Raw genomic sequence first — 17,580 nt, 5'->3', positions numbered from 1 at the left:
TCTTGCTTTGGAACATTTTCTGCGCCTACATTAACAATATACTTTTGTTGGTCTACCATGTCCTTTGAACTTTCAATTTAGTAGCAATTTGGCTGTCTCAACTGGACTAGATCCTTCTAATGCTCATACATCCTTTGGTGTTTATAATTTTGAGATTATTTCTCCTTGGAAGCCTATTTTGATGCCCTTATGTTTCCTCTTCTTTGTCATGTACAGGTATAACGATGTTACCTTGCTCACACATCTCTCTTTAAAAGTAATCAAAATCATCTTTTCTTGGTATTTATTCCTCTACTTTTCAATATTTATTTTCTTCTACTTTGACAAGGAGAGGCTGGTGGTTAAGATGCTTAATTCACAACCTGCAGGTCATTAAATCAAACCCCACAACTAAACATAATTGTCTTTCTAGACACAAAGGAGTTATAATGTGATGATGAGTCCCACTGTTCCTTGTTAATAAGTAGCCCAGGAGTTAACAAAGGGGATTGCTAGCTTTCTGCATTCTGTCTGGCCTGTCATTTTGAAATTATCAATAGCTAGTGTTCTAGATAGCCCATGAGTAGCTTCCTACAAATTTTGATCTAAATATAAATAAATCACTTTTACCGAATAGGGTAAACAGCTCACTTGACTTGTCTGTTCCTCTTGAGGAGATGAGAGTTTTAGCATTTTTAAAGTCACCTCCCGTCGGGTTTGTCGTTTCATGGCTTTTCTTTTCTCTGGCCTTCAATATCCTCTGGGATGAAATCCAGAAAGTGGGTATGTAAATGGCCTCCTCAAATATCTTAATTCTATGTGTCACATTATTTAAGTCACAATGCACTTTCACATTCCTTTGATTGTTCTTCTCCAATCTTTTGAGAGTTTATAAGGAAGTGAATTTCTGGCAATTTCTTTTTATTACAACCCCAAAAAGAAAAAAGAAACCACTAGATGTCTGGTGTTGCTTCACAGGGAGGATCTCTCTATCTGAAAATCTGCATTAAGCAAGGAATAACAGAAATTAAGCCAGTTTGCTCCCAGTCAATGCCCATTTTTGAAGTGGGTTTTTAGGAAGCATTATTTTAGTATATATGTAATTTTTATCAGCTTCCAAGTCACAAAAAATAAGTGTGGCTGTTTCAGTTCATAATAGCCCATTGGCCAATCTCTGTGAGGGTTCTGTGCAGGTAAAATAATTTCTGTTCAGTTCATATACCTTTCTGGTTTTCTTACCTTCTAGTGGAGCAAGAGAATTCCTTTCTTCCCAGTACAAATCTACTGGCTAAGGGTTCTGTTTGGAGAGTTTCAGTTGGGGTTAGTGTAATACCACTGGTATGAAGCTTAGTGAATGCACTCGTTGATCAGAAATAGGACAGGGCTGTAAACCCTTGAAAAGTAATACAGGTCAAGTCTCAATACTAAGAGCTGAACCTGAGCATTAGTGTAAATATTTTATTTACATATTTTTTACTGTATGCCTTGACTTTGCTGTTCTAACCACCTCCAACATCTATGGTCTCCTGACCCCTTGGGGTATATAGAGCACTTAAGGAGCATTCACATATGCTCATTTTTGTAACACTTGAGGAGAAAGTTATTTTGTCTTATATTTCTCAATAACCACTTTTATTAGGTTGTTTCTTGCTTGAGATGTGGTTCTTCAACAGTTGCTGCTTCAGTTAGGTCCATGACTTTACCCTTTCTCTTACAGTAGTTTTCAAAAGGAGTTCAGTTTTTTTCATTTCTTTCTTTACATGTGCTTTTTCACCACCTCTGTGATTCTAGCTGCTTGTTCTGTTCAGAAGTGAGAACCATGGTCCAAATTAATATTTTCCATACCTACACAGAACCACTCACCTTGTCTCCCCACTTTCAGTGCATGTACTTGCATGAGCTTTTAGTTTATATGAAGTACAGAAGGGAGTACTGTGAAAAGGGGGATCCTATTGGTGGAGGTCTATAGTCTGATGCACGAGCAACATTGACTAACACAATAACATTATTGTGTACAGGAGTGGAAACTTTTTCTAAAGTCATGGTCCTGAGGTGATAGCTCATTGTTCTATGGGGAGATGAATCCATCTGAAATACATTTACCTGCATGGAAAATATTATTTCTTCTCTAACATGTAATTTCAGTTGTATTTACAGTTTTCAGTGTAAGACACAAATAGTCTAAACAGGTTAGTATAGACTACATTACACCTAGTTTCATATATTTTCTTATGCCTGTACCTTAATGATTATAATAGTTGCTGGTTGGAATTGTGAGTTCCATCTAGTTCAGACAAATCATTGATGCAGTATTTTGTTTAATAATTTGGAACATACCAGTTGAAAGAGAGATTTCTGTAAATTCATTTTGTAATGCTCCTTCTTGTGGCTCAGCATTAAACCTAAGGCTTATAACACTAAAAAAACACCAAGTTTTATACCCATGATGGGCACAATTCATATAGCCCACTGTATAGCTTTATGCTTTTAAATTATGAAAGCAAGAGTTAAGGGATTTATAAATGGAAATATTTATATGTAATTGTAAATAGAAGTAACATGAGATACATGGATTACATTTTATATGTGATACTTGTTAGATCCAGAACTGGTACATTTTGGTGCAGTAGGAGAAGAGCAAGATGAAGAGAGTGAGGATGATGAAGATGAAGAGAAAGATCAAGAAGATGAAAATTTTCAAACATTGTCAGGTTCAGAGGTTAACTTTTCAGAAATGGTATGTAATAATTTTTTATAAATTATATACGTATGTATCTCCTTGTTTGTTTGATTTTGGAAGTTTTTACACAGTATATTAAATGTTTGCAGGATAATAGAAAGCATCTAAACCACGAAGTTATGAGTAGTTTGTTATATAAAAGTATAAGTAGTGTATAACCCAAAGTTTTTTTGCCACATGCAACAAATTTATATATGCACATGCACATAAATAACTAAGTAAAAAAAATATTTTAATTAGAAGCGGTTTAAGTAAAATAATTTGATTTGTAATGTGGATTTTTTACAACTAAAAAGTCCTTGTCACTGGATGATTTGCTACATATTAAACTGTATTTAATGTTTTTTGCTACTATCCTTATCTCATTCAATGAAATCTTACAGTGAATTGGTATATTACATTACAAGAAACTATTGTAAAATATTTTAATATTAACATCATTAGTATTCTATAATTAAAGTGAATAATTTTTTATTTATTGTATTTGCAATTACTGGATAACAAGTAATATGATGAGTGTCGATGAAGAAACTGCTGTTTTTTCTCTAATGATTAAAACATTGATATATGAGTAGTCAGGGATCTTCCAGTTACAACATAAAACATAATACTTTGTTCAAACTTACTGAGAACCTAAACCATAGAAGTTGCTGAACAACTTTTGTTCAGAAAGAACGTTACCAAATGCTAGCATCTACCCATAGCATAATGAGCATTTTTGCACTACTACTCTGTAGACAAGATAGGGCACATGTGTATGAAATATAGAAACTTTAATATATGTAATAAAAACTAGTAAAATGAATCTTGGATGTTAAATGTAATAGTTGAAGTGTTAAATGAACCATATAAAGTATCAGTCTAAAATGGTTAGACTATGATTATGAAAGTTAGTACTAATAATAACAAGGCTAAAAACTGGATAAAGTGCAATGGAGTGTCACATTCAAAACAAAATAAACACTTATGTTTAGGAAACCTTTCTAACAATTTTTTTCAAATTTCCAACAATATGAAAAATATAGCTAAAGTTACTCTGGGACAAAACTAATGTGTGGGCAACACTTTGAACAAAAAAAAAATTATTTGAGAAATAAGTGTTTTCTCATTTATTTAAAATAATCAACCGTAAAATGCAAAAAAATTTTATACCCTCCACATGCAAAACTTTAAGAGGCTTAGCAACTTGTGTTAAGCAGCAACCAAGTACAAAGATTATAGCTTGAACAGAAAAGTGTTTGTTTTCTTCTTTATTGTTCAATACTTTAAATAAATTAGGGTTTGATTCCCCTTGGTGGATTCAGCAGATAGCCCGATGTGGCTTTGCCATAAGAAAACACATAATTTAAGAAGAATATTTTAACAACTTCTTTCTAAATAGTAATAATATAGTAATGAAAATATAATAATTGAAGTGTGACTGTATATTGCAAAATAATAGTCCACTAAGACACAGCCAAAACAGAGTCACTTTGTGAAGACTAAAGGTCAGTTTTATGTTATTGAATCAAGTAATACATGCTCCGTGTCCGTGCAAGTTCTGTAATGTTAGCCAGGCATGACTAGAAGGTCAGTATAATAAAAATAATAAGTGTATATAAATATATAACATTATAAGATTTAAACTATCTAGACTAAACATTTGTATTTTCGTATTACAATTTGTAGTCGTTCTGGAATGAAAAAGCATAATTTATATCAATTTCCTAATTTATTTTGTGGTTGATTTGAAGTCAGGGTAAAAAAAGTAACAGACAAAATATAAAGTTCTAATGGAACCAAATGTTCAAATAATATTTAGGAGATTTTTGAAATTACATGGATAATATTTGAAATTTTGGGGATGAAGAACAGTTTTTAAATCTTAATATGAAAATCACTTCACACTCAAAATAGTACAAAAACTGACTCAGTGTTTTCACAAACAGATTTCTTTAGTAAAAAAACATATTTAATTAAAAAATATGATTTTCTTGAACAAAAAGCTTTGAAGGTTTAGTGATAGTTTACCATACTGCATATGGTATATGTATATGAAATCTTGTGTAGTATACTTTGAGAAGCCAGAACTAAGTCTTCATTGTTTGTAAAAGTAAAATTATATGATACATTGAGATTTAATTCTGTTCATGTGGAAGTGTCTCACAATATATTATGTTTAAAGTCTTTGTTGTTGGGTTTTTTTAAGTAATTGCTTGATTACAAAAGGTGATTTTTAATTTTAAATGTCTGTGAATTGAAAAATTTAAATAAATCGGAAATTAATATACAGTAATGAAGCATTTATGATTATAATTTTACAGATATTCTAATATTTGCTTTTAAATTAAATCATTAGCAAAAATTAATCATTGATGGTAAAGAACAAATTTGCCACTGACATAATGTGACAATTTTTTTTTCTTCCAAGTAAGTTGTACAGTAAGTTTTTGTTAATTTACATTGAATATAATGATGAGTAACTTGGTATTATTGCTTTTAGCTGAACAGAAGTGACACTGACAGTTTTGTGCTGTTATACAGAAAAGTAGCAGCCAAATTATAGTTTTGTACATAATTCATTATAACATTTAGATTTTGTAAATTGGTATCTGTAAAAGAAGTGATAAACACTTGAGTGTTGAGAGGTGTTTATGAAATTAAATTGTGATGTAACAGAACAATTTTTCATGTGAAAATGTCTCATAGTATATTATGTTTAAAGTCTTTGTTGTTTTTGTTGGGTTTTTTAAGTAATTGCTTGATTAAAGCAGGTAATTTTTAATTTTAAATGTTTCTCTTTGAATTGCAAGTTTTAAATAAGCCAAAACTATAAGTTAGTCAAAATAGATGTACCAAATGCTTGTTCACTCATTAACAAGTAAGATATGAAATTGAATTAAATATCTGAAACAGGTACGTGAAGCAGAGTTGCTGGGACAGGAGACAGAAACTTGTGACAAAGAAACAAACACTGAATGTGTATTCCCACCAGTGCATCGTACCAGAGTTGAAATAGAAGGATCTTCAAGAAAATCGGAAATCAAACGATCACAAACCTTCACTCCTTGTGAAGCAGTTAACAAATATCACTACATATGTCGTGTAAGCACTATTTGGTTTACACTTTAACTTTTGTAGATGTTAGCAAATGAAGGATTTTCTAACAATAAATCAGAAATTAATATACAGTAATGAAGCATTTACGGTTATAATTTTACAGATATTGTAATATTTGCTTTTAAATTAAATCATTTGCAAAAATTAATCATTTGTGGTAAAGAACAAATTGACCACTGACATAATGTGACAATTTTTTTTTCTTCCAAGTAAGTTGTACAGTAAGTTTTTGTTAATTTACATTGAATATAATGATGAGTAACTTGGTACTATTGCTTTTAGCTGAACAGAAGTGACAGTGACAGTTCTGTACCATTATACAAAAAAGAAGGAAACTTCCTTCGGAATTCTGCAGAAAGGAAAAGTCTCAGATGGCGAAAGGTACAAAAGGTTCATGTTTTAGGTCTTTCTGACAAAAAAAAACAAACTAATTTTAATGCACTTATTTTCATGTTGCATTCTGATGAAATGAAAACTTTCTCTTATGATAGTAAACCTATTTTGAAATATTGTAATGCACTTAATTGTACAGTTAATAAATGTATTACTATCTTGATTTTGTTTATATCAAACATTTTTACTTCCACAAGTGGATCACATTAAATCATGTGTAATTATCTTTGTAGGATGTCTTCCTTTTGTATTCAGAAAGGCTCAGAAGGCCTTTGTGACTCTCCATACTTTGGTCTGAAATTAAGATTTGGAAAAATGTCACCATGACGAAATAATCATAAAATCCTCTTATCTCTTTCAACACAGGCTCATTTTGTGCTTGTCATAATTTTACTGCTGTAACTTTTAAATTAGTCAACATTTGTGGATGAAATATGGAATGTTGTCAGTAAATGTTACAAGGCTTTCATGTATAAAATATTTTTTTTATTAACTCTTAAGGTTTATTAAGCAATGTATTTCTCATACCTTCATGTTCTTTTTGCATGTTGGCTATCCAACATACAGAGTAATTTTAATTTTAACATTAAAAATTTTTTATGCATCAGAAAACTTTCAAATTTCACATGGAAAATTTTCATAATGTCTGAGTAATTATCAAATGTTTCTTTCAAAAAAAACGTATTTTATCTGTTATTTTCACTAATGAATCTCTGTATAGGTTTAGTGACTGATCTCATAACCACCATAAACATTAGGAAATAAATATAAGTTATGCTTCTTTCACTCTAGAAGAACGGCAGATTCTAACACAAAAACGTATGTTTAGACTAAATAACTTAAATCTCATAGCATTATACATTTGTATATGTATTTATTTATTTATTAATTTTGTTATATGCCTGGCTAATAATGCAGAAATTACAAGGATGTGGCACACATGCACTCCTGTTACAATATCCAATAACGTGAAATTGATCATTAGTTTCTTGGCTGTGTTTTAATATACAAGTATTTTGTAATATACAGTCATGTTTCAGTTATTATATATGATATATGTATATGGATTATTAATATTTAGAAGTAAGTTATGAAACTTACTTTTCTTAAAACATAGAAAAGTAAATAAGTAAGTATAGCAAACAATTATCTTCGAGTTATGATGATCTTTTTACTTGTTTGCTGTTTGTTGTTCGTTGTAAAGCTTTTCAAAATTTCACGTAAGGAGAATATAAAACAAAATAATTTCTTAGAGCTCGTATATATACCTTTTTGAACAACCAAAAAATCAAATGTATTATATTGATACCATATAATTTCACTAAACTTTATCCAGCTTAGCAACTAAGCTTTATTTAGGTTTTAAAAGAAATATGAAATTTCAAGCTGATTAGAGACCCAACCTAACTGCTTGAAATCTTGGTTTGAAAGAATTAGATGGCTCCTAACATGTGAAAATGGCTGAGAAAACCACTAGGAGGACATTCTGAGGTATTGACTGACTATTCACATGTTATATATTGAAGTGTATATAAAGGATAATTTCCAAAAATGGAAAGACGTGAACAGTGCCACTGTGTTCGATTCAGTACATAAGCCATATCTCAGCATGAAAAAAAAGATACGAGGCCCTTATTTTATATTCTAGCTTGTTAATATTGGTAATTTAAGTTCCTAATTCATATGAAACTATGGACTTAATATTTTGACATCCAAAAAATGTAATTTGAACCAGTGTTACATACATCATACCACGTGACACATATATATTGACATTTAACTGTGTTTTTTAATATTTACTTTTAAATTAACAAAATTAACAATACAGAATACTAAATTTTAATTATAATTTACAATTTGATACCAAACTCATTGACATAAATTCATAAAATTTTGAATGTGAGTCAACAAATGTGATGACGTGACCTTTTACCTGTGACCTACTTGAAAAGGGTTAAACTTGAAATCTATTAAGAATATACTTATTGTGGTTACTCTCCATGCTATTTTGAATTTATTGAGAGCCTTACTATGAAGAGGTGTTTACAGTCTCAGTCTTTTTCTTGCCATGTTATGGGCCTTCTGGTCACTGTGTGCAAACTCGTAGACAAATCTATATCTACACCAGTATCAATGCCCATAATCAACAGCAGTGAGTCATCAAGTCCAATCACATCAACCCCAATATACAGAATCGTCAAACAAATTCTAAATGAAAATGGGCACATTGATACAGTATTTCTGCTGCAATTTGAATGTCATTAGGGCCTTGATTGATTCTTACCATCTAATGTGTATCTCCTCTCAGGAAGTATTCCTGTAAAGAATTGATACTTCTTTCACCCAGCATGCATCCTCTGCAACTGTGCATTAATTTCTATGTTGAAGTTCTTTGGACTGAATTTTTTTCCAGACATTAAGCAGCATAAAGTCAGTTATATAAGAGTTTCTCATTTTAATTTTCATCTCTTGGAGAGTGGGTAGGTATTCTGTGCTCAAGATCTATTATGTCCTAAGCTGAACAGGGGTTTTGGCCCTGGCAGGAGGGCTTCATTGAGGATGTTTATCCTTATTCATCCTCAGGAACTTTGGTTCAAAACAGGGGCTTTCCACATTTCACCAGTTTATAGTTTGTACATTGAGTTCTGTTAACTTCCACTTCATTTCAGACAGTTGTAACTTTCCTTACAGAATACTGCAATTCTTACCACATCATCTTGCTTGAAGATATGTTTTCATGCATGATTAAGCTAATTTTTCTGCAAGTAGGCAGAGTGCTGTTTCTACCTTTGGCCATTATATCCAGCAAAGTTGACTGAGCTGGGTTTGGTGATATTGCTGAATCTAAAGATAAGTGTACCCTTTCTGGCTTGTCACCATACTCACTATTGATCTTTTTTTGGATTATCCAAATATGTTGTTTATTTCCATCTAGATGCACTGACTGGTCTATATTGAACATTTTTCTGGCTGTCTTTCTGTTGCAGTTTTTACAGGTGGTTCAAAATCATGTGATTCTGAGGTCTCAACCATGTAGTTGTTTATAGGATCCTTTCTACAGATTCTCTCTTCAATGCTGAATTGTATGTAATCTTTCTTGCTCTGAATGAAATAGAAGCTAAGAAGTACACTAATTGTACCATTTTTACTGACTCTCTTACCCTTTAGAATACTTTGAAAGGACATGATGTTAGTTCTAATCCAGATTTCTGAAATACTCAGAAAAGACTGGGTTATGTCTTGTTTCATAAAACTCTTAAGTTTTTCTGGATTCCTGGCCACATTGGAACCACAGGGAATGTTCTCACTGACCCAATACTAAAATCAACCTGCAATAATAATGATGTAATTTCAAGCATGTAATGATGGAAATGTTTAACTCAAGTAAGTGGATGATTCAGGCTGAGCAACTTCACAACAAGCTTAAGATAAATTCTACTGTTACTGCTTGGTTGGCTTATCTGCAAAAGAAGAAGAGAAAGGAAGTTGTAGTGGCAGGACTCTACATTTACACTTTTCTAACTTCTCATTTTTAACCATATTTTGTCATTTTTACCTGACCTAATATAAATAGGTTGATTGCTTGTATATTTTATTTTTGTTTCAATTTTCTTTTATTTTTTTATGGTTAGTTTAAAAAATCTTAACTGAATAAAACATCATTTGGCACAGATACAGCCACTGTAGCTTTGTGTAATTGAAGTCTGAACCACCTACTAAATAAATGCTTAATACATAAACCTTGCAAAAATATTTTTCACACATGAAGAAGTTATTTTCTGATTTACCACAATTATTACTTAAACATTGTAAAAAACATTTTTTTTCACACATGAAAAAGTTACTTTCTGATTTACTATGGTGGTGGCTAATTTTATGTTAATTTACAAACTAAACAGCTTAGAAGCCAGTAAATTGGTGTTTCACTTGGCATATTCTTTTATAGTGGCTAAACTTTTTTTTAAAAAAGAAGTTTAGAAAAAATTAACTTTACACTCCAATATATTATTTTTTGTTTCATTTTAGTCAACTTTTCACCTTTGTGGCTTCTTCAGGATTAATATACATGACACTTATGTATGTTCACACTTAGGAAGCCACAAAGTTGAAATGTTTGTTTAATGATTTAAGGAAAATTACATATATTTGGTATGATGAGGTGTTTTTCTACACTTTTTATCAAAATGTGGAACTCCAGTATACACTACAAGTTTTGAAAGACAACAAAGACTTTCCTTTTCTTAATGACCTTAGTATATATAAAGCATCTTGTATTTTTAAAACCAGCACAGAACATATTTGAAACATGAAAATCTTTAATTTTGCAAGGTATGAGTAAGTAGAAGAACTGTTCAGTCAGCTAATTTGATAATATTATTCTCAGCCTCCAGGAAAGTGTGTTAAGCATCGTGGCACTTCCTTTTCATCCACCAATCCTAAGAATGTCAACTTTAGAACTTCTTTGGACCTGGCCTTAGATCTTCGAGCCTGTCAGACTCGTCTTACCGTACTCCATGATGAAATTTCTAAGTTGAAGGAGGTCAAATATAAATTAGAGGATGCCAAAACTAAAGGTATTCATTCATTATTATGATTCAAGTTTGTATTTGGAATGAACTTTTAGTAGCCAGTCACAGTGGATTAATCCAACATTTCTTACTTGACAAGAACCATTGGATTTAACTATTATGGAATAATTGTTGATAGGATAAACGTTCTTTTTCCTGATCTTAAGTGCATTGGTGAAAAATAACCTGAACATAAACTTTATCTCAAAATTGTAAAATTATAACAAATTCTCTTTATAAATAACTTTTGCACTTTGTTTTCCATTTACAAACAAATACAGATTCTGAAGTGATTCCAGCCTTAAACATTCTACACCTCACTGCAATTAGATAATCATGGTTGTTTTAGAAACAATCTAGCAGGTTTCGTACTTTGACCTTGAATCCCTTCAGAATATTCAACATTGTCTAAAGTGTGAACCTTCCAGGATTGTTTGAGATTGACTCAATAGGTTGGGAAGAATTAACCAATGGGCTTTATAAAATAGAAGTAGGATTATAGTTCAACTACGAATTTTGGTTGAGAATGACCCAATAGGCTCAAAGAAGTTAATGTGCAGACAAAAACATGCTATGCTGATTCTACAATCATGAAGTGGAATTACCTAATACTCTGAGGAAATAATTTTAACATGAAAATACGTCATGATCATTAGGGTATAATTCTTCCCAGCCAGTGTATGTTTTTATAAATGTAATGTTATTCCTCATTGTAGCTTTCTTTTTTTACAATCATCTCTACAGGGAGAAACAAAACTGGCACGTTAACAATGTTTTTATTTCATTTACCTGATTCTGATATTGATAAACTAAAAATACAAAACTGAGATGGGAAAATATCAAAAGGTTTTAAACATAAATGTGTTTATGTTTATGCATGTTACTTATTTTTGTTGGATTATTTATTTTATCGAATAGGAGATATGCAGCTGCTGACATGGATAAATGAAAATGAAAATATTCAACAGTTATTTGCAAGTGGCACAAAAGAGGTCAGAATATTGATATAATTTACTTTTAACCTGATATAAGTATATTTATTTAATCTTTTTACTTAAATAAGAGCTCTTAAAAGTATCTGAAAAATTAAGATTTCTCACTGGATTAAAACTTACATTTTAAAGCCTAAAACCTGACATTAACACCAAGTCACGGACTTGTGTTTTTTTATTGTGTGACAAATTTATTCATCTTTAAATTCATAGCTGCAAATTAGTTTAATTGAACTGTGGTTGCTACACGACTTGAACTTTGCAACTTCTAATTTTAGTGTTATAAGCCTTTAAGTAAATTACAAGTATCAAATATAGCAGTCTTGTTCAAAAGCTTATTTTAACATTAATAATATTCTTAACATATAAAAGATAAATAGTCCAAAGTGTGGTGTTAAAGATCATTTCTTTGAATCACACATTAGGTAAGTGTAAAATTCACATGGTTAATTTTACTTCTAAGACACTGAAGTAATGTGCACAGTTATTATTAAGCACAAGTGAAATTTCTTTATTATATGTGAATTTGTTGTTGTTTTTTAAAATAACAAGAAGATTACCAAAGTATAATTCATATCTCGGGAGTTTTTGTGATATATGTTTAGAGGTCTTTGAATAAGAAAAAATTAATATTGAGGAAGAAGTAATTCGTGTCGTGGCTGTGAAGTGTAATTATGTTTTACATTAGTAAAATAGTTTACATCAGTGTTGTGATTTGAATATTGTACATCCAAATTGTAATAGGCTGAAGAGAAATTTAAATTGAATATCCTGAAGCATAAATATTATGTATTTAGGTATTAAAGTGAAAATATGAAATAAATACTTGTTTGTCTAAAGAGTTATGTTTTTAAAAATAGTTTACCCTTTTACTGATCGTATGTTTAAGAAAATTCCCACCCCATGCATAGACAAAAAAAATATTTTTTTTTACCTTATGAAGTCATAGTATAGCAAGCAAAAGTCAAAAAATGAGGACTAGAAAATTGTATAATGTTCTCCGTGCAGTCCTGGTGTTGTGCCAAGTAATGGAGAGTGAGCAGGACTTGTATGTTTGTTTCTTCCAGATGTGGTATGACACTCCTCTCTTACTTCATACACTGGCACAGCAATGTTTGTGAATAATGTGACTGTATTGTACAGATATTACAAATATTTACATTTGTACGTCCAATGTATAGGCATTGAAGGGACATATATGGGACAATAATAAATATTAGCTGTGATTTTAGTGGTAGGAAAATCTAAAACATCATATAATATCATATGATGTGTACGGCAGTGAAAGGGTTAATAGAATGTGGTAAACCAATATTCTTTCAACAATAAGCGTTACTACTTGATGTGTTAAACTTATGCTGTATATTCAGTTATACTTTAATACTTAAATCAGTTAAAGCTTTTACTGTTAGTTTTAGTGGATGTTCCTCAAGAAGCTGACATTGAACATCCATTGAAGTAGAAATTACTAAAAACTTTCCAAATTTTGCGAAGCAGTACTAAATAACTTATAAACTTAAAAACATTTAACAAATCAGTGAATTACAGATAGCTCATTATTCACAATTTGTTTAATTTTACTTGAACTTTAGGAGTAAAATTAAATCTTTTTAGGTTTTCAAAGCCTTAAGTTAAAAAAAAAACAATTTTAAGAACTCTTTGTCATCTGTACAAATCCTGAATAGTGTATAAGCATTATTTCCTATCTTTCTCTTTCAACAATAAGCTTTGCTACTAAGTACATTAAATGCACACTATAAAAAGATATCGTATAGATTCAATTGAAATTGTTATTTAAAGTAGCTGTGAAGTGAAATAGTGAGTGTTCTTTTAAAGAAAAATAACAGGTTTGGTGTTATAAGGTTATTTATTTCTAGTATTAAAATATCTTCTATGCACCAATATGCACTGCAGAAATTAAACAAGTTTTTAGTAAATATTACAAGTCTTCCGAATAAATGCAAAATCTGATTTTTCTTAACTAAGTAATAGTATTAAAGGTTATTCTGAATCAGTCTGAATGCAAAGTGATTTAAATGTTTCATAAATACATATCACAAGTTTGTTTTCAGTAAATCTTTACATTTTATCTGTTATTTTCTTCCTTCACACTGTGTATACAAGCTCAGTTCATTTGACCAACCTTGTAACCAACACATTGTAACAGACAGTTATGTAATATTTACTTCCAAAGCTAGTCAATTTTCATTTCTTTACAGTTGTACTTTTAGGCTCTTTCAGAGTACAGTGACAAACAGTTATTATGCAGGATGGCTTTGTTTAAACAAAGGATCCACTTACCAGCATACTGTCACATTCTGTAAATTAGAACCTTCATTTCTTTCATTACATAGAAATACTCCAGAAACATGTGACATAAGAAAATTATTCACATGTTTAAAAAATAACATGCTAGGAGAAGCTTGGGACACAAGTTTCATTTTATAACATAGTATTTTTTAAAGAAAGATAATAAACATTAAATCTTTATTTTAACTCAGGGATACTTAATGTTTGAATGTGCAAGTCCTTGAAAATTTATAGAGTAATACAGAGGTGGAAAGAAATTCCAAAATGGGCAATTTAGAGCAAATAAGTGTTATGTGACACATAAAACTTAAAATTGAGAATTTATTTAAATATTTCACTTTGCAATTGAAAATTAAAACTTGTATTAAAAGCTGGATTATAAACTATGTTTTACCCTAAGTTTATTAGCATAAATTAATAGTGAAATTTTGAAGTTATGAATATGAGTCTGTTAAAAGGTTATGACATGCATTTAGACCTACCTATAGTGAGTGGGTTAACCCATTCACCCTTGATATTTTTTATTACGTATGACAGAAAGATTTATTGTCTTAAATTCAAAATTTTACATAAATATTTTTTGTTTGTTTTACAATTAATAAGTCATAAGCACTTAATTAACAATTCATATTTTAATAGTATATGAGTTTTAAGTTCTTAATTTTAAAAAGCATCTCTAGACATTTTCTCTATTCTATCTCTCACTCCTTCAAATTGTATGAAATTAAACAAATTTCTGCATACAAACAAATCTGACAAACTATAATTTTTGTAGCCTCCAATTTTGGTTGGTTACAAGGCTATAAACAGAAAATCACATCTTCCTGTCACATCCACCCTTCAAGGCTTTTATAATAGTTTTCTTTTATGTTTAATTATATATTATCTATAACTAACAGAAAGTCAAGGTTTTCGTTTATCAAATGATGATGTATTGTGCAACATCTTCTGAACAGAAAAGCATCGGTTTTGCTCAGAATACAAGCTTCATTCCTATGGGAAAGTTAATAACTAGCTTAGATCAATTTGTGATGGCTCTTATTGCATAATTAGAAAGCCAGAAAAATGTTGAGTTAGGGAAAATGTTTGTTTTTTGCATGTTATTAATCTATGTTCTTTGGTACATTATTTAATTTAATAAAAAATATTTAATGCACTACTACCATTATTATACAACACGTAGGCTTAAATGTCCTTGGCAATAACAGCAAGAAAAAAGAAAATTGGTAAGTAATTTATTTCTTGTTTTTCATGTTTATTCTTTATTTATTATTATAAACATAATTGAAATGTAAAAATATGGATCTTTTTTAGGTTAATTAAGATTAGATTAGGTAAAATAAATAGTACTGATAATATAATAAAATTGGTTCATGAGACATGCAACTAGGTAATGTAATTTGAGAGCATAACTTGAACTAGGTGTGCCCTTTGAGATTTACAACTTATTTTGTCATGAATGATATTTAGGCATGGTTTAAAGGACAATAAAAGTTAATAATAAATAGATGTATACTGTTATGACCTTAAAGCTACTGAATATAAACTAATTCAGTTTCATGTTACAACTTGAAGTCATTGAAGAAAGAAGAAAGGGGATTTTAAATTTGTATGTGAGGTTAGTCAAAATGACTTATCCTGTTTTAAATTAGGTTAGAGAACATAACAGATGAAAGATAAAGTTTTACTGAAAAGAAAAGTTTGAAATATATTTAGGAAGTGTCAGGGATCACACAAAGGAAATTCAATATTACTGAGATGAGTAAAATTATTTTTAATCTAAGCATGAAAATTACTTTGAACATTGTTCAAAACAAATGCTCTATATATTCATGGACAAATATTTATTTTAGTTTATTAAAAATACTTCACTAAAAAACTGACGTTTTTGAATATGAAGACTTATAATATTAACTGAAAGATTGCCAAATTTTGCTAAGATACATTCAGTATATTGAAAAGTAGAATTATTAAATTTATAAAGACTAAACGAGTACAAAGAGGGTCACATGGTTGGTCAAATTGACTGGAACTATGTTGAGAGAGTCAACAGAGTTCAGTATTATGTAATACTACAAACCAGTGTTATTTTTTATTTTAATAATCAATTTGACTTAATTTTAGGCTTAGTCTATTTGATGAAGATTATTAAGAATTTAGTTGACTTCTAAGTCATTGAATTAATCAGCTACTTATTCTCTGGCCAAGAATTTTGTCATCTGTTAGTTTCCCAATGCAGTGATATATGTATGTGTAATCGTTTTTGCTATCACAAGGTATCTTCAGAGAAGCTTAGACATAACAGTGTACATTTTTTTCATCCACATAGGGATGATCAGGTTTTCGTATTAAATAATATGAGCAAATAAATGTATGATCTGTGCAAACTCTTTCCCTTGTCAACCCAGATATGTTTTACAGACTACTGTATTCATTCAATGTACATTCTTAATAAACGCTGCTGACAATTCATTTAACACATAATTATTCATATAGCATATTTTCAGCTTCTGTTTTCTTGCACTGTTCTTTCTCAATTGTAAAAATAACATAATTTGTAATTATATTTCACAATTTTGAGTTTAGATTTTAGATTCTTTTGCTTGTCCTATTTCAGGTTACATAATGTACATGGGTCATAATTTTAGTTTAAGTGATTGTGTGGAATTTCCCTCAATTTGCATGCTCTGAAGGCTGTGGTATCTGTGCAGACATACGTATCATTAGTAAGTCCTTTTTCTTTGTAAAATATGCAAAGGCATTTCAAAATATGATATTCTTATTTCTTCTTTTCAAAGACTTAATTTCCTTTTTTTTTAATTTATTATTCTAACCACTTTGAGAAATTGTTATTGTATCATTCTGGAATATTTTTGTCAAAAAATTCATCAGTAAAACCAACACTGCTGCGAACTTGTAAGATTTGAAATGATTTTAAAGGAAGTCAGTATTATGTAATATGATATTGTTAACTCTCTCTCACTACAGGCTCGATTCAATTTAAAAACTGACTTGAAGTTGACCTTTAGTTTCCATAATTTAGCTTCTAATGTACTTTTGTGCATCTTCTTGAAATTTCACAAGCATTCAGTAATTAAATAATTTGTAGATTAACAAAATCATGACTTTTAATGATATATTTTGACTAAAAATTTCTCCATCAGTATATATATCAGTGAATCTCATTCAGTTAGTGTTTATTGTTCCATCTGCAAAGGTATTTTCATGTTAACATTAAAATTGGATAATCACAAGGCAATTGTGTAACTTAAGCTATCTCATCAAATTATAGAGGGAACAGGCTACTTGTGAGTTGCTTGTAAGTATACCTTGTGATAAACTTTTATTACTGTCATTATGTATTACTTACCTGATCTAACTGTATCACACCTAAAAATTTCTCATTTTCACATTTTAATTACTTTTATAGTAATAAATAAAGATTACTCATGATAAACAAAAAATGTAATACTTGCCTGGATCATTGTTTTTTTCTTTT

At 30.0% G+C, this 17,580-nt stretch overlaps 1 protein-coding gene across 12 annotated transcripts in view; it reads left to right on the top strand.

Annotated features, from left to right (window-relative positions):
- The window catches only part of LOC143244325 (protein kibra-like), a 111,741-nt gene that overhangs the window by 70,470 nt on the left and 23,691 nt on the right, over positions 1 to 17,580 (top strand). For 10 of the 12 annotated variants that reach the window (XM_076488785.1, XM_076488783.1, XM_076488782.1 and 7 more), the window contains 5 exons: positions 2,580 to 2,716; positions 5,615 to 5,803; positions 6,101 to 6,199; positions 10,596 to 10,785; positions 11,698 to 11,771. In XM_076488785.1, coding sequence (XP_076344900.1) covers positions 2,580 to 2,716; positions 5,615 to 5,803; positions 6,101 to 6,199; positions 10,596 to 10,785; positions 11,698 to 11,771 — 689 coding nt within the window. Of the gene's footprint in view, positions 1 to 2,579; positions 2,717 to 5,614; positions 5,804 to 6,100; positions 6,200 to 7,547; positions 7,703 to 10,595; positions 10,786 to 11,697; positions 11,772 to 17,580 lie in introns of those variants that run through there. The other 2 variants (XR_013025028.1, XR_013025027.1) reach the window with 2 other exon arrangements.

The sequence above is a fragment of the Tachypleus tridentatus genome, chromosome 2, assembly GCF_004210375.1.
Source record: "Tachypleus tridentatus isolate NWPU-2018 chromosome 2, ASM421037v1, whole genome shotgun sequence".
NCBI classification, from domain to species: Eukaryota; Metazoa; Arthropoda; class Merostomata; order Xiphosura; family Limulidae; genus Tachypleus; species Tachypleus tridentatus.
Note: the sequence above shows the minus strand (reverse complement) of the source record. Positions and strands in the feature narration are given on the sequence as shown.